We start from the raw sequence: 25,208 nt of genomic DNA, 5'->3' as shown, positions 1-25,208 counted from the left end.
TACATCTAGAAAATATAATGTTTCTCTGTCAAGATGTATTCATGGTTCAGTCCTGCTCTTTCTATGCATACTGAGAGATTGTGAGGCAAAAAATACAAAAAAAAAAATCTTTTATCACGTCAAAATACTTCTGGACCAAACTACAAAAAATGCTAACGTTATAAATTCTTAATAAGCAATATTATAAGAGTCAAGACTATAGAAAAGTAGCAATAATAGGCTAGTACAGAAGAAAGAAAAGAGAGGAGAGAAGGTAGATGAGGACATGGGACAGAAACAACACAAAATGTTCTATCATCCCATTTCATGAAAAGCAGTGGCATTTTCTGAAATGCAATTAAAACTCAAACGCTTTAATTGCCCTTATTTTCCCACACAAATAAACACACATTTGATTTCACTGTTGTGACCATCTTAACTGCAGCTTTCAAAACACAGCACTGCTTTGTTAGAGGCAAAACAGCTATCTAATACTTTACAAATGCCGTAGTTATGATGGTCAGTGAGATAAATCCAGCCAACAACATGTTGCTACTTATTATAAAATACTCGCTCATTAGGAATTTTAAAACCTTCATTAGGAATTTTAAAACCTTTCACCCTTAAACCCAAACAGAACATAAATATGACATTCATACATTCACAGTAAGATACACAGTATAATACTACTTATACCAGGGGTGTGCAAACTTTTTGACATATGGGCCACAATGGGTTCTAAAATTTGACAGAGGGCCGAACCAGGATATAAATATGTATATATTACATTTGAGATTTGGCCTGTAACATGCAGCAAAGCATGAATATGCAAGGCTCATTGTACAAATTGTTTTCCAAATGCATTAATTAAATTAATAATAAATTTATTAATTTCCAGTTAAATAAACACAGCAGAAAAACTTTGAACAAGGTTTACCCTTGCCTATTTTAATATAATTTGGTCACGTTTGGTTGGCTGCATTAATAAGCCCAAAGAGCCATGTGTGGCCCCCGGGCCATAGTTTGCCCATGTCTGACTTATACCATGGTTTGGCTTGGAACCTTTTTCAGTTGTTATAGTTGTCTGTTTTTGCAATCACAATATTCATAAGAACTTATATACTGTACTAATAACTTAGGAATAGTCAGCTCAATAACACCACTACATTAAATCATTTACCATGATATAAGCAGTTTATTTAAATGAGAGAAGCCTTAGCATACATGGCCACTGCTAAAGACACCTTAACCCTCACACTGTGGCTGTACTCAATTAAAACAGTTTTATCAATATTACTTTTATATAATACACAGTATAACACATGCATGTGCAATCTGTACACAATGAATGCATTGTTATTTTTTATCTAAAGTCTTTTCATTGAAGACTTTAGACATAAAACATACAAATGCATGCATATGTAAGAGGAAAATGGTGCTACACGTTAATGCAGTTTAACAATGTATGAAATATGAAGGGAAGCAAAACACGGGGAAGGTAAAACATGCAATTATGAATCAAGACATACATCATTCATTTTGCAATAACAATATTTGTGTGTTTGTCTTTATTTGGGTAAACTATATTGTCCATCCATCCATCCATCCATTTTCTTCCGCTTATCCGCGGCCGGATCATGGCTCGGGCATCTGCTCAGGATGCCTCCTGGACACCTCCCTAGGGAGGTGTTCCACACATGTCCCACCAGGAGGAGGAGGCCCCGGGGAAGACCCAGGACACGCTGGAGGGACTATGTCTCGGCTGGCCTGGGAACGCCTTGGGGTCCCACCAGAGGAGCTGGAGGACTTGTCTGGGGTGAGGGAAGTCTAAACTATATGGTGTTTGAGATAAAATTCATCTATTGTGCAGTGACATTCCCTACTGTGTACTTGGGCGTTGTTAACTATGTAATATTATCTGTGTCTTTCAGTCCTTATAGCTGTTTTAAATAAATAAATGAATAATAACATTAAAGACATGCTATATTTACCCAGCTGAAGTGAAAACAACCGTATATCTGCCACATGAGTAAGTGCGCTGTGCATCAGACTACGGTGAGCCCTGCACATTTTAAAAGCACCTCTCTGGCTCATGCTCAGTGGACTGATCAGATCAATGTTTGCACCTCCTCTGAACTTTATCAGGATCATGGGCATCAGTTTTAAACCAGACAAAGTTTAAATTTCTGCTCTGCACTAGACTCAAACATTACAGTTTGAATTACAGAAACCAGTTTGAACCATTCTTTAAAAGATGAGATATAAAAATAATAAATCATTACAGCAATACAGATAATTATAATATGTACTAGTATTCAAGTCTTCTTATTGCTTCTGAGCCCATTCCATGACCCTTGGGAAGCTGAGAGAGTTTATTTCATGGGCATAGTAATGACTCTTTTTGTGTCTTGGCAGCTTTTTGTGTCTTGGCGGCACGGTGACTGAGTGCCTCACTCATGTCTCACAGCAAGAAGGTTGGTTCGATCCCCGGGTCACCAGGCCTTTCTGTGTGGAGTTTTTCATGTTTCTCCCCGTGTCTGGATGGGTTTCCTCCGGGTACTCCGGTTTCCCCCATCAACCAAAACATGAACGCCCTTCGAGACAACTGTTGTTGTGATTTTGGGCGTTACAAAAATAAATGAATTGAATTGAATTGAATATGTACTGTGCCCAGGAGAGTTGCTTTTTGGACTTCATGTATAGAGATTCTCCCTGTTAATTGCTTTATGTACTTCATGGATCCAAGACCTCCCACAGTTGATGTCTTTAGTCCCCGCATTCTCGATATCGATCTCTATCTCGAGGTCTTTGCTAGAGGCACATCCATATCTATGAGGAGGCAGGTTTTGTCGGTCTTGTTTTTCAGCAGTATGCCAAACCTATTCACTGCTATGGTCCAGTCTGTATGGACAGTCTTAGGTTTGTACCATTTTTCATTCACATCAATAGAATTTACTCTGCAGATACCCGAATGAATATAGGCTCCAGTTCTATTGTGTCGATGTATTATTATTATTATTATTATTATTATTATTATTATTATTATTATTATTATTATTGCAACAATGATGCAACATTTATGCAGCCCTACAGAGAAGAACAAGGACTACATCAGCAACAATGCTCAGACATTATGGGGTTAACGTGCACAACAGACTCAATATATTGTGCCATGCTGCACAAATATATGGTCAGACAGAGAGAGTAGTCAGGTAGACGGAAGTAAGAGAGAGAAAGAAGTAGTAACATTTAGCAATAGTTACCTGCCCTTCGCCTTCACCACGTCCCTGTCGCCGGATGGTCAGGCTGCCCTCTTCAGCAAACGGGAGGTTTTCCGATGAGCTTCCACTGCCACTGCCAGCAGAGCCAGGGTGAGGCGAGGAGGGGGGGATGGGTGAGGAAGGGGGGTAAGGTGAGGAGGGGGGCTGAGGGGAGGAGAGGGGTTGAGGGGAGGAGAGAGGCTGAGGGGAAGAGAGTGGCTGAGGGGAGGCTTGCTGGCTTGGGGAGGCTATTGGTGGGACAGCATTGGGGGTGAAGGCGGTCAGAGGCTGCTCTCTCATGGCTGCAGCTACCAGCTCTGCAGTGACGGGGCCGCTGATGGTCCTGCGTCTGTTTACCACCTCTCCATCGAGACCCACTGTCTCACGACCTTTACCCACCTGAGGAGCACAAGGTAGAGCAGGGTTGGTGAAGTTTTTTTTCAATCTAAGATTCATGTTCATGTTCTTGCAGACAACCTTTTAAATGTGAACCATACCTGCATGAAATTCTTCTGCAGTGCCATCCCTTTAGCTCCGCCCCCAATGGAAGACATCTCTAACATGGCTGCTATGCTCCTCACACTGCCCATACTGGTGGTCTCGACCACGCCCCCGCTCTCCACAGACACGCCCAGATCACTGGCCCTCCTCTGCTGGTGGTAAGGCACGTCTAGCATACCCCCCGTGGTGCTGTGGGTGGGTTGCTGCGTGGTGGCCTCGCACAAGTTTGAATTGGAGCTGGAAATGGCTGAACTGGAGCGTTTGGGCGGAGGAGGAGGAGGGCCCTTCTTCTTCTGTCGGAGAGCAATGGATTGAGTTTTGGTGTGATTTAGGGTTTTGTCCTGGTTACGAGCAGAATGACTCCGACTTACACGGTGAGTGACCGTGGCATACTTAACTCCTTCTGTTCGGACTGTGGTTGAGTTCTGGACTATCGTTTGGTCACATTCACCATCGGACACAGCATGGCGGTTCAAACTGTGTGTGCGTCTCATTTGGAGTGCCTCCTCACTCTCCTCCTCGGTCACATCCTGCTCCGGTGGTAGACACAGAACTGGAACTTGTGCGTTCTCCTGGACTTGTACTGTCTGTTGGTTACAGGACACTCGATGTGTGGGGGACTGTGGAGGTTGGGTTCTTGGAGACTGAGGTCTTTCCCCCTGAGTGAGCTGAGGAGAAGTTCTGGGTTTGGCCTGTGGGGGTGCTGTACTCTGAACCGAAGAAGTAGAGGAGGAAGAGGAATTTCTGGTCTTGGTGGGGGTGTGCGGTGGGGTGTAAGGGGGGGCAGGCTGAGAATGAGAGTGTCGGTGTTTGCCCCTATGAGAGGAGGAGGTACTGCTCTGACTGCTCTGTTGCCTCATGGTGCGTGCCTCTTTTTTGGGTGGTCCTCCGTGATTGACTGCATCGTCGTGATCCCGGCTGAGGGTGCGTGCGCGCGGGGCTTTCACCTCTGGTCCTGGGTGACTCATGGCGTTCTGAAGCTCTGTGCTCAGCTCACTGTCCTGGAAGGTGCTCATCTTAGGGGACATCAGCTCTGGAGTAAACAGAAAACACATTTTAATTTACTTTTGTAAAAGTATTGTTTGAATTACAGTCTTTGATTCACAGCCTTTATCCACAGGAGCTTAAAATATGTTTTTACCAACCACCAACTCACAGAGAATTTAAGCCTCATATCTAAGCTACTAGTTAAAGTTTTCATTTTGGTCATTATTGCAAATTGCACTGTGGAAAAATAAACCTATACAGAATATTCCATCATGAAACATCTATCAAATTGGGGTGGCACCGCCATAATTATTCTAATTAGTTTACTTAATTGTGTAATCTAAAGCATGTCTGCCAATATAAGGTTCTTTCAATTCTTATATTACACTTTGATAAAAAAAACAAAACTTTGGGATTAGATTAAATGCCACCTGTCCAGGTGACTTTCTCATGCAGTTTGAGTCAACAAAACAGTGAAGCTGCACTGACTAACCGTCTGGGGGTGGGCTGTCCATAGAAGTCACTTCCTGCTGCGTTGTGATTGGTGGAGGCTTCTTTCTCATGGAGCTACGTCCATCTGTCCCTCTCTGTATTTCTGCTAAGCGCTTCACTGCCAGCATCAGCTTCTTTTGGTGCCCTAAAAATGCATTTTTAATAAAACATTTAATCAAGTTTGAATTCAGTTAATTAATAACTTACGCTATATATAACCACTGGTAGCACACGCACACATTATGAATATATCCAGTTATAAATGCAGACTGCCATTGTGTCCTTGGGCAATACAGGCAATTTTGTATGAATGTGACGATTGGTGGACATTGGAGGGCAAAAGTTGCAGCTTGGCAGCGACAGTTCAGTCACCAGATGAGTAGTTTGAAATGAATCAATGACGTATGCTGTTTTAAAATGAGTCCCAAGAAAAGTTCTATATAGTGTTAGTTAAATGCATGATTATGGTTATCAGTCATTATTAAAGGCACATTACTGACAAAGGGTGGTAAATTTATACAAAAGCAGATCCAGGTGAACCCACCCCACACTTTTTAACAGAGATACGCACAATCTTAGCAGCTATTTTCTTCTAGATTAACCCTTTGTGTGCGTTCAAATCTTTTCCTCTTACCTAGTTTTGTGATTCCAATCTCCTGTAGGTCCTCCCACGTGATGTCTGTGATAAAGTCAATGTTCTCATAGCCATTTTGCACCAGAACTTGATGGTACTGGCTCAAACCAATAGCATTCAGCCATTCACCTAGATTATCCTAAAGGCAGAGGGAAAATGATCTCGTCAGGCAACTCAGAGACACTATAACATGTAATATTATGAACATTTACAACTTACTGGTTTCTGCTCTGGCAAAAACTCTGTGATGTTAATCTTGTTAATCTCCGAGCTGATTTTCTTTCTGTGGCCAGGTTTTGTGATTCCGATGGCTGTCAGGTCCTGCACATAGACAATCTGCTCAGTAAGAACAATTATACAAAACTCTGTCAGCTTTCAAATGGCATTCACTCTTTCAAACACGCACGCAGCAGAGAAACAAAGAAACAGCAAGGCATTTGAAGTGTGGAAAATGTGCCAAACTTATAATTAATGCAAAAGCAAATTTCTAGAGTGAAAAGAAGGATCTCTTTTTAAATTCTATAGCTTCAATCTTAATTATATTTGCATATTTGTTCCAAACAACATGAGATAATTTATTAAAACATACTTGAACATACCCAACATTATTTCAACTCTATGAATACGCACAGCTGTGACCACAGTGTAGCAATTTGTACAAATAATTTATAGATGCCATAAATTATTTGTATTAAGGTGAATGTGGCACTGAGCTAAGTCTCTAGGCAGCAGGAGTGTTGAGAGGAGAGGTGCAATATGGGAATGCTTGGTAAAGTAAGCCTGGATTATCAGTAATCATTATTATTCTTTCACAGTCTGGTTTCCAATTTAAGTTTTTTAACGTGTATAGCGCATTATTTTAGCTATATATTTACATAAAGATCTTGTGAACAACAAGGTAATAAACATGATTTATTTCAATATGGAAATAAATTTAAAGGTGCACTGTGTAACTTTTTTGGTGGGCTTTCTGCCACCTGCTTGTCTCTACGTGAGGATGTTATTGTTTTGCTTGGAGCATTCCACAGTATGAAATGTATCTCCACTGAGGCAGGTCAGACCTGTGGAGAGGCAAGCAAGTGTTTTTCAAGGTATTTTGGAGCAATATACGACCTGGTATTGAATAAATGCAAGAAAGATAACTTAAATGGCATACTATGGAACATTCCAGCTAAAACAATAACATTTCAGTGGAGACAAGAAGGTGACAGAAGATCCACCACAAAAGTTACATAACGCACCTTTAAACTAAAGTACAGGGTGGCATTTAGTCAAATTTTACATTTTAAGGATGTCATATTAGGTAACAACTGAGCACACATAGAAATGGTTTGTAATAGAGTTTGTTGTAAATTATATTATGTTATTTAAGAATGGGGAAACTTACTGTGCAGGGTCAGGGTTATATCATATTTTTTTAATCATAAAGATAAAATGAGTTGTGATTTGAACACTTGGGTGTAATGTGAGCTTGGATTACGTGCTATTTTATTCTAAAAATCTATAGGTTATTGCATGCATGCATCAAGGACAGCACAAATGGAGGCTGACTGCAGTCCCTTTGTGGTCCTTGGCGATGGCTGGTTGCTCCATAGGCTGAGGATATAGGGCAGGGTGCTGGGGCCTTACCTCGGGGGTCATTCGGCTAATGGTGGCCAGGTCATAGCCAGCACTCAGGAAGTTTGGAACGTAAACCTGCAGCTGACAGTCGCTCAGCCACTGGACCACAGCCTCTGAGCTCTACGGAAAGAAGACACGGGCATGCAGTCACTGGCTCTAAGTCTAAGGGCCTAGCTCGCTTCATAAATTCAGGTGGTGCTACGGCTCCCCATTTAAAACACGCCACACTCTGAGGGCTTGGCTTTAGTTTAGATAGTATTAGCGTGTGTCTGTAAGGGGGAGAGAGACTCCTGGCCTTAAAATTAATGTAATTTATGTTAGCATGTTTATTGTTTCAGCTAATTTTAGTTATTCTTTGTTATTCCAAAATTAGAAAGTCAAGGCTTTAGATTTGTTGCAACAATAATGGAGCAATTAGAGAAGCAAATATAGCAAATGCGTAATAGCCCCACGTCCGAATGGACTTCATTGTGACTGAGAGACACAAGATAGTGATACACAGACTGTAGACAGAAATACACCCCACAGAGGACATAAACCTGTCTAAGGGTAAGTTTAAGATGTGCTTCAATATTCACTGCAGCTATCTCAAGAGCTTGATAATGTCAGCTTTAAAAAGCATTTATTTTTGACAATTTATTAAAACTGTATAATTAGTACCACTTTGACAGGTGTGCAGTAAAGCAAGATGTAGCTATTGCCTGCAGTAAGACTCAGTGTTCCATACTGATGCCTGACAGCCCCAAAACTGGGAGTTTATTACTTTCTTCCATATACTGTATAGGTTTTGGCAACTCACTTCCTCTAAACTGCATTTAAAATAAAGTAAAAATTTTGTAAAAACTATACTTTGACTAAATTTGGCATTCTTAAGAAAGAAGGATATAAAACTATATGTCTATTACTGTAACATATTGGAGTTCACAAATATATGTGCCACACTGGAAACTTACCTGAGTATATAGTGTCAATGATATTTTACTAAACCTTGGAAAAACTGGAATTTTCAAGATCAGGCAATAATATAAAAGTGAACAGGATATTTTCTGTTAGGAGTTCAGCCTGGAAAAGGACCCGAGTCTTAGGCTCATGAAGTCCCCAAAAGTTTCCAGATTTTACATATGGGGTGTCAATGTTAGTGGAGTTCCCTCTTAGTGATGGTTTGTTCAGATGCTGTGCTAAGGACTGGGGGCTACCAGATGGCACTGTGAATATGGCTTCCATGATAGCACACAACACAACATACAAGCCTGACTGCATACACTCCCTCCTGCTGCTGAAATATGCTTCACGCTTTTCAAATCAGACAACATGACGTGAACATACATGAACTGCACACTGTATGACTGCATTACTGTAAATGATGTAAGCTAGGATTCACACTCCCGCTAGTCCACCCACTCCAACCACATTGCTGGCCAGCTTTACCCATTCCTTTGCCAATACCTGCTCAATTCTGCTTGCCTGAGGTGACTTTACCTGCTAATTATATCTTTGCAAAAGAAAAATACCGCAATGAGCAAGAGAAACTGCAACTCAAAGATTAAAATTCAGATGGAGAAGCAAGAGAGACAGAGGGTTTGCATTCGTTCAAATTGGAGAGTGTCCATTCACACACACTCACCGGATCGTGGCTGCATCCAAAAACTCGCAGGACAGACGCGGCCAGTTGTGAGAGGAAGCGCTGAGACATCTTGCTATATGTATTTTCAAATATATGCAGTGACTAAGGTGGATGAGATGCTACATATTCCTTGTGCAGTTGCTAATAGTGAGCGTACTGTATGTAAAATCTGTGTTGGTGTGGGACTATCCTACCTTCCCCTCCCCGGCTCCTTCTGCCTTCCGAGTGGGCACGGCGTCATAGGGCGGCGCTTCGTGGAGTGGGCATCCTGATTGGCTCGATGTTCGTGAGGATGGGGCCGAGCCTGCAAGAAGACACATCATTGGATAGTTGTTAGTAGCCAGGCTTCCTTGGTAAACATAGACAGGCAAATAGGATTTCTTATTTAGATATCATGACAATCTACACATAAAAAACAATCAGATTCTTGTTCTGGACACTTTTGGCAGACCTTTGTGCTTGTCTTGGCCATCTGTCAGTTAGACCAGTCCAGATTGCTCAGTGTGTGGCTCTATGTGGACACAAGTCACCTGCTGCCATTTGAAGATCATGACTGCTCATTTGTATTTGACAGCCTCAGCCATTCCTAACAAATAGCTTCTTTAAAAATATAATCTACAGTCAGCTCTTTGAACTGGTATACATTCATGAAATAAAATAAAACATGTTTTATGTATCATTTTTGTGAGTAAAAGTAAACATTTGTACTTTTACTCACATATGACCAACAAACTCACATACTATGATGCTCTACCAAGTATGCTATTTTGTCACGTCTGTCTTGTTGCTGATTTCAGAAAGTAATCAGTAATCTCATGGTCCCATATAGTCCAAGAAAGGAATATTTCAAGTTTAACAACAGAAGCCTGCTAAGGGCAAATGAATAACCACAACACTATTCTAAATATTATTATGGTCGTATGTAATTAGCTAACCTGCTAATTGCATAGGTGTAGGATGAGACCATGGATGCAAATTGGTTCCATCGAGGTCTGGTTCAAATTAACTTTCTATTGCAAAATCACCGTCACCCTCTCTTTAATTGCTGCTATGAGGATTGTCACTCTATTTGTGTAAAACAGCTTAACATGATCCTGGTGTTTTATTTAGTTATTTTGTCCTAACTCAATATATGAATATTAATAACAGACTAGTCAGGTTCCTTCATTCGCCGAGGGTGGCTCGCACTAGTGTTCGCATCAGGTTTGATTGACAACTATCACCCATCCACTGCTAAACCATTGGGAAGGGGTGATCACCTGATTTGGCTCTTTAACTGGCTTCAATTGGTTTGTTTTTGTATGTAGGCAGCACGGTGGCTGAGTGGCAACACTCATGCCTCACAGCAAGAAGGTTTGGTTCGATCCCCGGTCGCCCAGGCCTTTCTGTGTCTGGATAGGTTTCCTCCGCGTACTCCGGTTTCCCCCATCAACCAAAACATGAACGCCCTTCGAGACAACTGTTGTTGTGATTTTGGGCATTACAAAAATAAAAAATAAAAATAAATAAAAAAATATATAATAAAAAATAAATTGGCTAGAGCCGAAAATTATGGCTTCCTCAGACCACTTCTAGGCCACTATACAGTCTATGTTCAAGGTCTAAGTGAATGACCATTTTACTTTCAGAAAAAGCAGAATTTCCCGTTTCTCACTAGGCTTCCTAATATGTATGGATTGTTACATAAAAAGATCATACTTATGCCTGTCTGGTCCACAGATTTTGATTGCTCCATTAAATGTTCCTTGGCTTTGGTTGACTGTGACAGCACTGTGGCTAAGAGCTGCAAACAAAAAAAATGCATATTTAGAACACAAGGCCCTGCCAATCTTAAAACATTATACTGGTTTAAAAATAAATAAATATATATGTGTGTCATCCAGCAATTGTGTGATTACTCAGATTTTGTATGTTAAAAAAAGAAAATCAAATAGCATAATCTGTTCTTTTTGCAGATATTGATTGGTTACATTATTACATTACATCATTGATAATTGAATTGTAAATAGGTATGTCAAGACTTATTGGTTAATCAATAATCACAATTTTCAGATCACAATATAACTGCGAGAATTAAAATATAGTAACAGGCAAAAAAGTCTTTCAATTAAATCTATACTCCAAAAAAGTAAACATAAAGCAAAGTGCCTTTTTAGCTGTTACATAACTTTACTTTGTCATTCTGAAAATGTAATTTCATAAAGCTTAAAAAGCACAAATTAAAGGTGCACTATGTACAGTCCAAACAGTATACTGGTGGTACTACTCTATTTAAAAGCATCTGTTTTTTCGATATATTCTTGAGTGACGTACCTTGACCCCTTCGGCCTGCGCATGGAGGATGTGTGGAGCACTGCCTGCACTCTGCCCGCTGCCAGATGACCTCACACTGGCCACACTGCCCGAGCTGCCCAGACTGCTGCGGTCCCCACCTGCAACGCCATCCAGCCCATTCACAAAAGCAGGACACAACACACATGGACATACATTCAGTACTGCAGCACAGACCAGTATACAGTAGTGTGTGACTCTCCATTGAAATGCACTGGACAGCGTGTGGACATAAATGGACATAAATGAACATATGCGACGAGGCCAGACAGGAGCGACAGTGATGGATGGCATGACGACAAGTGTATTCCACAAAGACACACTTTTCGCACACATCTCAATCTCTCCTATTTGGGTTTTGTGTTGTCTTTCTGTTGTTTTGACTTTGCTCATACATAACATTTTCAATCATCCATTTGGAAAGACAAGACTAAAGACCGATGCGGATGGCTGCTGGAGTCCTACACATAAGGCCATTGGATTTCTCTGTCTTTTGAATGGAGAATAGATATGGCAGACTATCAGAAGCACCAGGGTCAAAGAGTATCTGAAAAGCCTTCCGGTGACTTGGATTGTTGGGTGAGTCTGAGAAAAACAAGAGCTTTGGCAGACACTGTTTGAGGCTGGCAGGGCGTCCCGGGCTTGGTTACCTGCCACGGGCTTGCGCAGGACCCAGATTTCCTCGTTGGAGCCTCCATGGGGCCCGCTGGATGGGGTGGGAGAGCTGTGAGGACTGGCCTCTGAGCCGCGACAACCTTCAACACAGAACACCACGGTTAGCTGTGGATGGCCCCTAGGCTAGGCTGCTTTGGGTGGGCTCACACGGCCCCTCTGCTCAGAAGAATGCTAATTGAACTACCTTCAGGTAAGAATTTGGGTTGAAAAAATTACCAGTCAATTGTAATGTGAAAACGGTATAACAAGAGCTGGTTTGCAAAGTGTTCTCAAAAATGAAAAAAGTCAGTAGTTATTCTACTATTTGAGAACAGGTTTATTGTACTACACTACGCGATTATATTTAGCTAGCTTACGTACCCATTAAAGTAGACATATTATGCCAAAGGTTAGTCATTGTTTTACATTTGGTTAATTGTAAACTGCGATACTGAGCTAAAATGGCTCAAAAATAGAAACAGGTGCACTGACAGCCTGTTCAAAACTGCAGAAATGAGATGGCCCACCTCTTCCTTTTCAAATTTCACCATAACAAGTATTATATGTCCAATTACCTGTTTTTATTGATGAAAATGGCTACACACCATTTTTCACCTGACTTGTATTTGTGGGTTTTGAATTGTTGGACTGATCAGTAAGTAAGTAAAGAGCTGTGGGCATAGATCGGGGTAGGTGAAAACTCTGGGTAGGATAATGATGAAAGAACACCATTATAACATGGTTAAAGCTCCTAAAAGTTCATTTTACATAATATGTCCTCTTTAAAGAGAGTTTGGCATATTTGGAGTAATTTCACCTTGTTCACCTTTTTTTTTGTTTGTTTCGATATCTCTAATATTTTCTATGGAGACTCCTTATCTTAATAACATGTTTCCTATAGGACTTGTACTATGCAAAGTAGAGATTTCAAAAAAGGGCGGGTTGTAGTTTGTAGGTTTATGTTAGGTAACAAAGGGGCGGATCGATCTTGGCATTTGGTAAGGGAGACTTTAGGTTAAAATCCGCTTTCATTTCACACAGCAGCACACATACATACACAGATAAGAAACAGCATATAGATATACAAATATATCCATATAAAACATTCATATAGTAATAAATCAATCCATAACATGATTATTTGTGCATATCCACTTGAATGCCACAATGTAGATACAGGTACATATATAATGCATCCAGAGCGTGTGCTTATATATGTGGGCCTTTCAGAATGGTGCTGCTGTAGTGCATTTGGAGAGAGTCATAAACCATTATAAGCACTTATCAATGGTTTATCTGTGTGATCAACAACAGGGCTTTAGAAAACAGACTTTTCATCAAGACCTTCAGCTGCCATTTCACAACCAAAAATATGCATCACATCCACAGATATTATATCAACTGTATGCAACGCTACAGATCAATCAATATCTGCAAAATGTTTTTTGGTACATGGTCCAGACAGGGTACTATATTCTGAATACTCTTTAATTTTATTAAATTATAGTGTATGAAAAGCAGACAAATAACAGCTTGTTTCATAATTTGTGATACATTTATTTATCACTGATTTTATACTAATACCATGCAGCTCAAAACCTAAATTGTATGATCAAATCCCACAAAGAGGTCCTTTGATTTTAGGAAAATAACTGTATTCTGAATACCACCAACTGAAAGTGTAACTATACCACAATACAGTTACTGATAAATTACTGAAATTAATACTATACTTCCCAACACTATATGTGTGCTTGTCAAATATTTAAATGTCGAGGGGAAAATATATATGTCAAATGTGCCAATTCAAATTCATGTGAAAGTTAAATGCATACAATTTGAATGAAAATGGCATCAAAAGAAGGTTAAAATATAAAACTGTACTTGCAACACATTTAACCATAGATTGATGTGGTTCTTATAAATTCTCAAACAGTACAATAATTTAACCACCATAGCTCTAGATTAACAAATAATAAACATAAGTATGACAGCTCACTTTAAGCATTCATAGTTGTCTTTGGAGAAGCTAGCCATCACTCGGTATCATGCAAAACAGTGCGGGCGCAGGTGAGGAGGTGAGGTGTAAGGGGAGAACAGGTGGGACAGACAACACAAGAGCCAGTGTGCTGTGAGGGTGGGTGTGTTGGTAAAGTGCAGCTTAGTCCAGGTGGGATAGAGGTGACCACACAGAGGAGAGGGAGGAAAGGAAAGAAAACACAAAAAAGGGGGCAAAAAAAGACAAAAACAATTTTTAAAAAAACAAAAAAACAAAACGGAAAACCATAATTGAACAAATTTTAAATGATAAAAAGAGCTCTAAAGATATTACTGTTACTATTGCTATTACTCTTACTTATTCACATGTTACCTGGTCAATATACATGTATAGTTTACCTAACCTAAATTTCCTTGGGGGTTAATAAAATGTCTGTCTTATCTAAATGAATATATAATAAATGTAAGAAAGGTTAAGCTGAAGTATCCAACTTTCTTTTACCTTCAGAAAGTGTATTGTAGAACAGCAGACCATAGTAACAAAAATCTGGCCACAACATGTTCTCTTCATCTAATTAGAAAACATTGCAAATGTAAAAGAAAGAGCCCTGTGATTCAACTATGACCCTTTGGGATCAGAGCTGATTGGCTGTGTGAGGGTGGTCCATACTGCTTCACTTCTATTTGCCAAAGCTGTTCAAAAGCTGTGCTAGTGGCCAAAAAACATGCATGTGAATACTATTGCTGTGCTAAAGGATTTGTGAGAGCTACGGGCAAGTTAGACAGATTAATACCTAATTCATACCTAATTCCTCCTTTCGTGGTTTTAACTCCAGCTTTAACTTGTCATATTACTTAAGTTGTTGTCATTAAAACTCTGATTCTATTACTCCCTCGCTGTGGTTACTGTAAATATGAGATCTCAAACTCTAAGCCATAAAAAATATTATTAAAAAAATGTAAATTAAGAACACATACAATTACAAAACTATAAAGATGCATGAGAACTTTAATGGATGCCTTCTTCCAACACAAATCTAAAATCTTACATGACCAATTGAGAACTACAGTAGCAATCACAGGAAAGCATCCCTTGAAGCTTTAATAATAGCATAATAATAAATATAATAATAATGAAAAGGGGGGGTGTACCTGGGGCAGTGGGTGTGTCTCCCTGTGGGGTCGTCACGGGCGACCTGCTATAGCCAAAGGAAGTGAAAAGTGGAAGCAGTGGCTGATGGGAATGTGGTGGAGGAGGAGGCGGTGGAGGCAGGATATGGATCTGATGGAACGTGGTGTCGTTGCCGTTGACTACCGCGTTGGCAGGGGCAACCGTTGCCGGGGGAACCAGTGGTATCTTTTGAAACTGTTGAGTGCAAATGACTGTGCTGGCCAAACCTAGATACACCCACCGTGACAACACACGCCAACACACACACACCACCCAACGGTGACACACAGACCACACAACAGAGAGTTACACACAAGAAAAAGGGGAAAGAAAATTAAAATAAAGGCTGAAATCACAAACAGAAAGAAATAGGATGAAAATGATGTGATTGTAAAAAACAAGAAAACAAGTAAAAATGGCAATGAAAACTAAATTAGATGGCCCATGTGTATCAGTAAGGCTGAGAGTATCTTAAAAGAAGAAGTGGCATGATTGTCACAGAACCAGATTTGCAATCGGCTAATAATAATATGATTTCATTTTGTGATGTGGATACTACAAATGCTAAAAACACTACAAAAATGAAGCAGCACTGTCACCAAAACTAAAAAAAATTGAAAATAAATATTCACAGCAGCACATTCTCTTTAAAAGATATATTACTGGAAAAAGGATTATGATGCACATAGATGTTGTTGATAACAAAAATGATCAATGAACAATGAACAATCCTATCATCAGTTCTGCCTCTTTTGCTGTTACTGCCTGTATTTAAGTTAAACCAATGAATGACTCGGTTTGTGCTATATGGCTGATGGCAAAGAAAAGGCAGAATACATAAAGTGTGATTGTGGTTATATAAAAACTGTAACACAAAATAAAAGTATAGACTGGCACATGATAGTACAAAAAACAGAAGAACATGACACTAAAACATTAGAATCATCTGAATCCGTAGAAAAGAAAGGCCCTAATACAGCTTTAGAACCCATACCAGAGAACACACATGCTTAGTGGACTAAAAATGTACTGAGCACTGGCACAGAGCTGGACCCTCCTTCACTTCTGTGTGCCATTCAAGGCAGTTCTACACCCTCACAAATATTTGCGAGGGGCACACACCTGTGCGCTTACTGATGACCTCCACCATGGTGGACGGGAAGTAGCCCACTCTGTCATTTCCTGTCCGGTTGTCATGGATACAGCCTTTCCAACGCCCATCTGGGTGTTGCTCTAAAACCTGTACAAACAATACAGAAATAAATTATTTTATTTCTATATATGTTCTTGAATTCTTTAAGCTATATGTTTGTATGTCAGTACAAACTTGCATTTATTGAGGAAATATAAAAAAAAAAAAATCTGTGCATGATTTAGTCATGTCCCAAAAGCACAGCTCCATATTGGCAATTGAGTGTAGGTATGGCCACTTTACCGTGATGACATCTCCTGCTTTGATATTGAGACTGGTCAGGTCGTAGTTGTTGCAGTAATCCTTCAGTGCTCGTACCTGTAGAGCAGCTGATGCATCTGACCAATACAAACAAAAACAATGTCATTATATATTTTTCTCCTGACATAGATCATAGCCAACATAATGACATGACATAACTACATGAAATTAATAATGTCCCAACATTTCTTAAGAGTTTGTGTCTTAGTATTTTTGTCCAGGAGACAGTGAGTGCAGTCTACCTCTGAGCAGCTGCTTGATCTCACGACTGGCTTGTGTCGCAGTGAACTGGTAAACAATATCCAGCGCAGTCTGGCTGTAGGTGTTTCTCACTGTAGCATTGATTCCACACTAGACACACACGCATTTAGTACTTCAGTAACACAAAAATATACAACTATATATAGTCATTTCCAGGTCTTAATTACAATATCAGAGAGTATAGCTACAAGCCAAGCTTAAATATCACATTGAAACAAATGAACCATTTGATCAGTTCTCCCCGCAGGATACAGACTCATAGGCTCTTCAGCTGGTGATCTAAAAGTCATGTTTCTCCTTTCATTAAACCATATTATGGGTTCTGTTTTCAAGAGCTCTTTTGCCTGAGAATGTCAGTAAAAATGTGCGTTATGTCTTTAACATTCATGAAGAGGATTCATTCTGAAGGTAAATGCCAAGTGTCCCATGTGCAGTTTCACGTACCTCCAGCAGGAGTCTCACTGCGTCAGTCTTCCCACATAAAGCGGCTTCATGCAGGGCAGTGCCGGCTTTGGTCTGCCTGTTGATGTCTATACCTGCCTGGATCAGGAGTCTGTCAGAGAAATGTAAAAGGAAACATAGTCAGAGTGATGGAATCATAGACAGAAACACTTACATACCAAGGACTGTCACTTATTTACTGTGTTTGCATAAAAGTTTGACTGTAACATAGAAAAGTATGTTAAAATGAATTCATGGATCTACAATGGATCTTCTGATTTTGTGTCACAATGCAGCATAGTTAATAACATTTCCCCATTATAATGAAGCAGTTATTTTGTTTACTTTTTTTTTTTTTCTTTGTATCCCCTTGGGCTAGTGGCCTATATTTATTTATTTATTTAGTGTAGGTAACAAAGACCATACTGTATTAATATTATACTATATTATTTATGACGATTATTTGTGATTATTTATGTTTTTGAACTGAAGCACTGCATTAAATGTAGCTGCACAATGCCTGCATTTTCCAACTAATTATGATGTCGTAATTTTCCTTATTGTACTAGAATTCCCCTTTTGCACCTTTTGGAAATAATAGTTTTTACTAATTCACCAACCAAGATGACTGTATGATACTGTCATCTTAAGCATAAATAAAAATGAAAATATGTGAATTAAATGTATTTCAAAGCCTAAGATAACATATATGTCATATATGAGTTTTCATACCTTATGATGTCTATGTGCCCATTCTTTGCAGCCAGATGCAGCGGAGATGTTCCATTGGGGTCTGTGGTGTCTCCTTTTTTAGGCTCCAACAACGCGGCACACATGTTACTGGATAACAATAACTGCACCACCTGCAAACACAGACATATATATCTATATACACATATGAATGGAGAACTTAACCAAATATATATGCATGTGCAGAAGCTAAAATAGGAGACCTCCTCACTGTTGTCTTCTGCAAGAGTATTTCTTCAGAGCTGACTCTATCAACATCCTTCTACCTCTAACTCTCACTTCTCAGCCAATCATCAGCCTTCATTTCCCTTTGCAGTCATGTGTCATACCCCTCCTTGGCCCCTCACCTCAGTAACAGAAATCTGACATATCTCTGCTCCATCCCCCCGTCGCAAATACAAACCCATAAAACAACTCCTCAGCCAAATATAATAAACCTATTTAAAATGACTTATTCTTCACATTATGATCAGCTCGCTATGAGACATGATGAATTTCCTGGTAAAGCAGCACAACTTACCCCTACACGTCCAAACTCGCAGGCCAGGTCCAGGGGCGTCTTTCCTGCATTATCAACTATACACGGATTAGACTGGTGCTGCAGGAGCATCTCAGACTGGACACAAACACAGCAAATCAATATAGCTTCAAAACATTGGAAAGTACAAAAGGATGAACTCTTTTTTATATTTCTAAGAAACAACAGCCTGCACCATTTGCACCATTTATCTGTGAACACACAGACAGTTGAGTTTGGTTAGCTGTGCACATAATGTAATGTTTAATCAATGCTTTCAAGTATTCTAGCAGCCTTCAGTCTGGGTGCTTGTGTACACGATACAATGGTGTGAAGATAGTTACTTGGAAAATGTCAAACCAACTGTGCTGATGAAAAGATCCAATTGTTTAAATGTAATTTAATGGTAATTTTTTACAACACAATTTATGAACAACATTCATTATCTACTGCACAAAATATGATTTCTTACAATCTTGTTTAGCAGCAGGAGTTTCTATTTTTCAACAAATTATATTGTCATAACTCCTTAAATTTCAATGCAGAGAGATGTAACATTTGGATAAACAGTGCACAGCCTAAGACTGAAAGGGTGAGCTGTGGGCAACTTACCACGTCGTAGTGTCCATGCTGCGCTGCCAGGTGTAGAGGGATCTGTCCCTCGTCTGATTGGCCATTCACAGAGGAGCCCGCTTTAAGCAGCATCTTCATTGGCTCAGCTCTGCCCTGCCATGCCGCATAATGCAGCGGGCGCATACCTGTCAACACATATCCCCAACACTGAAAGCAACTGTACAAGTTTATGTAGACAGGATGTACCGGAAATCAAAAGTTCAGCCTGAAATCCATTGTTTTGTGCTGAGAAATGCAAGGACCTTTGTTTTGTTGTAGAGCAGCAAACATGAATAACATTTAAAATATCAAAGTAATGATAGCATCATATAGAAGGCCTTTTTCTAGAAAATGGTCCATTTCTACTATTCTGTAACATTGAGATTTAGACCATGATGGTCAAGGTTAAGACAAGGATTATAAGAATAGGGATGCATGAATGTGTAAATGGTTAGTTGAACAAATGTATAATTTTCTGACCTTTCTGGTCTCTGATGTCCACTGCAGCCTGGGACTCCAGCAGCAGTGAGATGACCTCCGCGTTCCCGTTGAGCGCAGCATGATGCAGAGGAGAAAACCTGCACACACACACGATGGTATGGGTCAATATATCTAAACTGGAATTTTCCTATTCTTTATTTGTACAAATGTCCAATAAACCACACACATTCAGAGGCAGTAATAATAACTTTGCATGACAATGGCTGGGGTGTAGCAGCCAACATCAGAGGGGATCTACAGAGGGCTTAAAATAGCTGAGTGCAAATGCACACAAAGCAAAAGCACTGAGTTATGTAACGCCATCTGAGGCAAGAGTGGGAAAGATAATAATATGATGGATTTAATAAATAACTAGGAGTTTAATTAAACATGTAATACTAAATATGTATGAAGGGTTATTATTATGATCATATAGACACAACATATAGTGTTTCAGTGTTTAAGACATGGTGCCAACCTTGTAACCTGGCTCATGCCAGATTGATATGAACTGAGTTCAACGCATTTATCAATCCAGCTGAGAGCGATCGGGGAAAGGCAAAATGTCATGACAAATATTTGAATGTGATTGATGTCACAACAGCGGAACACCTTTACAAACCACTTACTCCTGCACATTTTTCACAATATTTTATTTATCTAAAATAGGCTAATCCACCCAGTCGGCACCAACATGTTTGTTTTGGTTCACCTGGGCCTTTGGCTTCCACACAAACCTCAGTGCTGCTCTGTGATTGGTGCGCCAACCAGCTGGAGAACGCCAAGGTGGATTCTCTAGAGGTTGTGAACTCACAAATATTGCAAGAATCCATCTTGTTGTGCAATGTTACCAACCTTGGAAATTTAGACATTATGGCATATGTTTAGCAAAATGTAACTCTGAAGTTCTCATTCAATTCTGGCGAAAGGCCTAGGCTACTTTCACTATTATTTCACATTCTATTAATACAGGCAATATTATTAGGTGACAGTTGGTAACACAGGGCAACCACAGAGGAATGTACACATATTTATTATTGGTGAAACACCAAATGATTAGTTGTGTTAGTTATGGCACATTGTGGTACCTAGAAGGTAAATTATCATCTGTTATTGTCTAACAGCCTCCAGTGTTTTTGCCTTGTAGGTCCTACCTACATGAGTTGCTATTTTCATTTAAACAAACCATTTTTCATAAAAAGAAGACAGCCCATATTTTAAGTATTGGTTTTAATAAGTAGGCCTGTACTCATTTGGAGGCATTTCCATCTCCACATGAATAAAGAGCAGATGCATTCAGATGAATCAGTACAATATAACTTTACAAAACAGGCTGACAGGTGAACCAAGCTGAGAGGGCACTCTAACTCTGGTTTACAATCCACGTACACCTTCATCTTAAAGCCACCAATTACTTAGCTGAAAACTGTGAGGTGCATGTTAAGCAGGAAGAAATTGTAGACTGAGGTATAACCTCCCTTAAATGTACAATTCTTTACTTAAGTCATGACAGAGATCACGCGAGTCAAAGACCAATCAGGCACTTAGCAGTGTTGAATGTGAATCGAAAAGCTATTACACATACAGTAGCAATATTCACCACATTGTGCAGTGCTTGCTAAATGCGGTGTAACTGTAAACCATGCATCCTAATCAACCTGCATTTGTTCATTTCCGTGGCAACCAGCTCTTCCTGCTTCTCCTGCCCAGGGTTAAACCAGGATACTGTTACACCATGCTGCCATGGCACACTGCTCAGGGGGGTGTACAGTACGAGGGGGGCAGGGCAAGGAAGTCCCAGCTTAATCCAAGTTGTAAAAGCTGCTATGCAATATTCATAGACCTTTCTCTGCTCCTCACGCACAGATCTCTGTCCACCTTTACAATGACAAAATGACATAACATGTACCCGTACATTCATTTTTCTTTATTATTGTATTGGTATATGTTGATTTTGAACTTTAACAGTTTTCACATTTTAGTTAAAAATCTTGCAAAAATAGTTGTGTTAGTCAAAACACGACGTGTGGCAATCTAAATATATACATGATTTAAGTGATTATTTTTTTTAATGCACTACAATTCAGAATTGCACTAACTCAGATCTCCTCAATGTTCTGTAATCACCACAGACAAATAGAGTGTAAAAGGCAAATATTTTGGCAATTTCGCCTATGACTTTATGCTAAAGAAATTAATACAATTCCCAAAATATTCAAAGTTTTAATCTGCACCAAAGCAAATTACTAATGCCACTGATGTATTAATATGCCCCCATAGAAGCAAGATCTGTGCATCTCTATGTGTTTGTCTGTTATAGTATATATAATATATTTTGTTACTTTGAGGAGTATTTTGCTAACTGCTAATGTAATTTACTGGCACAATTAACTCTCACTACTTCTACTATGGTTATTCATTTTAATTTACTAGCACGCTGTCATTTAGGACCATATTTTGCACACACTGAAGACTGACGTATGAACATATAGACTTCATGTTTGTTTTCATTAAATTGCAGGAGTGGTGCCTTTGTGGGTGACAGTAAATATTGCCTTGTTATCTGCATATATTACCACTCTCTGTGTCTCTGATGGCCTCTCTTGCCAGTTTTATAAAGACGGCTTCCTAAGTGCTTTCTTCTCCTTAGGTCTCCCATGGCATTCATAATGTTCTGGAGCAGATAAACAGGTCTGTTTCAGAATTTCAATCTATCTTGCTGTGTGCATGCCTGTACACATGGGTTTCAAAATAACCACTGTCAAACATCTATTTTAAATCAGAGTATTAGAACTTTTGAGTGCGGAACATTCCTCAAAAAAATCCTTCAAAACAACATGTCAAGTGTAGAAGTCAGGCAGCAGGTTTTGACCCAAGTTTCCGAGTTATTTTTCCAACTGGTCCTAGCGTTTATGTGCATTTTTCACTTGGAAAACTTTTTTCTATCAAATTCCACGAATGCCCCATAAGCCTCCCTGACTACTACTACAAGTTCTACTCCTGTGAACTCTCTGACAGACACAAATAAATAATGAAAAACATGATAAATCAAAAGAAGAGCTATGAGTTAACACTATTGTTATGCCAGTTACATACTCAAAATCTGCTGTTGAAAGATTGAAATTATGGGCACATTTATCGTGAGTGCCAAGTGGAGTAACTGAGTGCTAAATGAATACACTTGAGGAGACTCATTAGCTAGCGTGCTCATTATAGCATCCATTCTTATAATAGTGTATTTATGCATTCCGGGGCAGGGCCCAGGCAGAGGCAGTGATTCTAACATCTGCTGGAGCAGTGGTTAGTAGATGCAGTAACAGTAAACAACTCATTAGATTACGCAGTTTAGTCTCAATTAATGGATGAATCTGAGTCTTTCATTCAGCTCAGTCTCTAGTGTTTGACAGGACTGTAGTTCATGCTCACAGATTTGTTGGTTCTTTGTGGATGCTTGTATTGAAAAGCATATGAAGACATCATGAACCAGAATAGTAAGTGATCACCTCTTTATACAGTTGCAATTGTGCATGCTGATTTATATGGACTGTGCCAAGGGCCATGCATTTACTCAAATTTTACAGAGGCAAAGATTCTGTAATTTCTGATAATCAATGATCTGCTTGCATCTTTGAAGAAGCCCACAGCCAATCCTCTGTCAGTAAAATCATGTGTTCTTGAGCAGAGTTCAGACTTTGGGTGAAGAAATTTAATATGTAATCAAAAATGAATATGGGGAAAGAAATCTTTTTTTTTTTTTCTTGTATTGCTTAGCCAAAGCTAGACTCAGTTTTGTTCATGTAATGTAGTAAAGTAGTTTGCCATATTAAAGTTGAATTTGTTTTGCCCCTGTACAGATGTATTGTTAAAGCTGCTCTTAGAGTCAAAACGAGACCGATATGTGCTGTCTACATCTATAAAGCCTTTTTATCCTCTGAAAACCAGAAAGTGTCCTGTTAACAATTCTATGTTCTATCAGATGAATCATTGCATTTGGTATAAAATAGCTAAATAATAAATATTGATCATGAATCCTGCTTTCATGAAAATATTATAATATTTTTATAACATACTACATGTAGGCTGTGACACCCACATATAAATTGCCTAACTGTAATGGCATGGCATAAAATGCACTAACTATTTTATCCTTTGCTGTGAAACTACTATAGGTTACTAATCCTAACCACTATATCTGTTTTAAAGGGCGATGGTATTACACTTTTTATGGGGTATTAACTGCTAACACATAACATATTTAGATCACTATGTTACCTCTTAGTATTTTGAAAATGCTGTATTTGCAAAAAAACAACATATGATGATGACACTCTGAGTCCCAACTTAACTTGACTTTAAGTTGAGTTGCTCTTATGTATAAAGAATGTTTAAATGGAATATACTGAACCAGATTCTTTCATTAGCCGTTGAGTGATATAATACAAGTTTCACATCTATGACTGTATATAATGGAGATTTAAGTGTGCTTCACCATAGATGGAAGGTGGAATGACGTGAGGAGCGATAGCAGCTAAAAGTGAGAAAAGCCTGGTACAAAAATAACAACTGTGAAACGACGAGACACTCACCCGTCTGTGTCCTGGAAGTTCACATTGACTTTCTTTGTTGATCCCAAGAGTTCTGGAAAACAAAAGAAAAACAGCCTTCATTGATTTGCAGCCACTAAACAAGTAATATATAAACTACTGTTGCGTTTTATAATCCAACCCGTCGATATTGGTGTTGTGAATAGAGACATGTCTTTTTGTGTCAGATGTAAATAGAGTTGTTCCTGCTGACTCATATCATCATATTTCTGTTCCTGCTGTTTTCACCAATTGCTATGTGTTTGATTTGAGCTTCCTGTGGTGATAATACTTGAACTGTCTCCGCTCTCAATGGTCTGGAATGAATGACTTTTCTTCCTACAAACTGACATCTCAACAAACACTCAAGTTCTATAGTAGATTCATTCTTCTACTTATTTGTAGTAATGATAGATAATGGGAAGACTGAGGTCCTGCCATGGCCACTACAAGGAAAGAGCAGTAAGATGACAGCGCCATCTGCTGTTCAACCAGCAAAGACACTAAGGTCTTAGGCATAGAGAGCAACAAACTCCATTATTGAATCAGCAAAATGACTGTGATCCGGAAACGTGACACAGTTCTGAAGCAACTGGACTGTAGATTCCGCTGTCATCCAACTGATCCGAGTAGAAGGAGGAGTGCAGATGAAACATATCAAGGTATGACACAAAAATACCAAAATCTCTAAATTATGAACCTATATCCACCAGTTTTATATAGACCTACTGTTGCTGGAAAGCACAATAATAATCAGAGTTCTTCATATGATTCATCCCTATTCCATCCATCTGAGCTTGTTTTTCAAGCAGAGAGGAGCAGAGACAGAGACTCCAAGAAGCAGGACAGTGGCTCTATTG

General features: G+C 39.3%; 1 protein-coding gene across 2 annotated transcripts in view; it reads right to left on the bottom strand.

Annotated features, from left to right (window-relative positions):
• Positions 1-25,208, bottom strand: part of caskin1 (CASK interacting protein 1) — a 78,838-nt gene that overhangs the window by 3,309 nt on the left and 50,321 nt on the right. For both annotated transcript variants that reach the window (XM_055223715.1, XM_055223716.1), the window contains exons 2-21: positions 24,352-24,403; positions 19,766-19,863; positions 19,286-19,431; positions 18,677-18,772; positions 18,139-18,269; positions 17,410-17,518; positions 16,947-17,055; positions 16,687-16,781; positions 16,374-16,491; positions 15,233-15,478; positions 12,079-12,183; positions 11,411-11,529; positions 10,796-10,880; positions 9,292-9,401; positions 7,483-7,593; positions 6,073-6,174; positions 5,854-5,992; positions 5,221-5,364; positions 3,737-4,773; positions 3,243-3,638 (exon numbers count right to left, since the gene is read on the bottom strand). In XM_055223715.1, the coding sequence (XP_055079690.1) occupies positions 3,243-3,638; positions 3,737-4,773; positions 5,221-5,364; positions 5,854-5,992; positions 6,073-6,174; positions 7,483-7,593; positions 9,292-9,401; positions 10,796-10,880; positions 11,411-11,529; positions 12,079-12,183; positions 15,233-15,478; positions 16,374-16,491; positions 16,687-16,781; positions 16,947-17,055; positions 17,410-17,518; positions 18,139-18,269; positions 18,677-18,772; positions 19,286-19,431; positions 19,766-19,863; positions 24,352-24,403 (3,548 nt within the window). The remainder of the gene's footprint in view (positions 1-3,242; positions 3,639-3,736; positions 4,774-5,220; positions 5,365-5,853; positions 5,993-6,072; positions 6,175-7,482; positions 7,594-9,291; positions 9,402-10,795; positions 10,881-11,410; positions 11,530-12,078; positions 12,184-15,232; positions 15,479-16,373; positions 16,492-16,686; positions 16,782-16,946; positions 17,056-17,409; positions 17,519-18,138; positions 18,270-18,676; positions 18,773-19,285; positions 19,432-19,765; positions 19,864-24,351; positions 24,404-25,208) is intronic.

Source organism: Periophthalmus magnuspinnatus, chromosome 8 (assembly GCF_009829125.3).
Source record: "Periophthalmus magnuspinnatus isolate fPerMag1 chromosome 8, fPerMag1.2.pri, whole genome shotgun sequence".
NCBI lineage: Eukaryota > Metazoa > Chordata > Actinopteri > Gobiiformes > Gobiidae > Periophthalmus > Periophthalmus magnuspinnatus.
The sequence above is the reverse complement of the archived record's forward strand: the minus strand, read 5'-3'. Positions and strand labels throughout refer to the sequence as shown.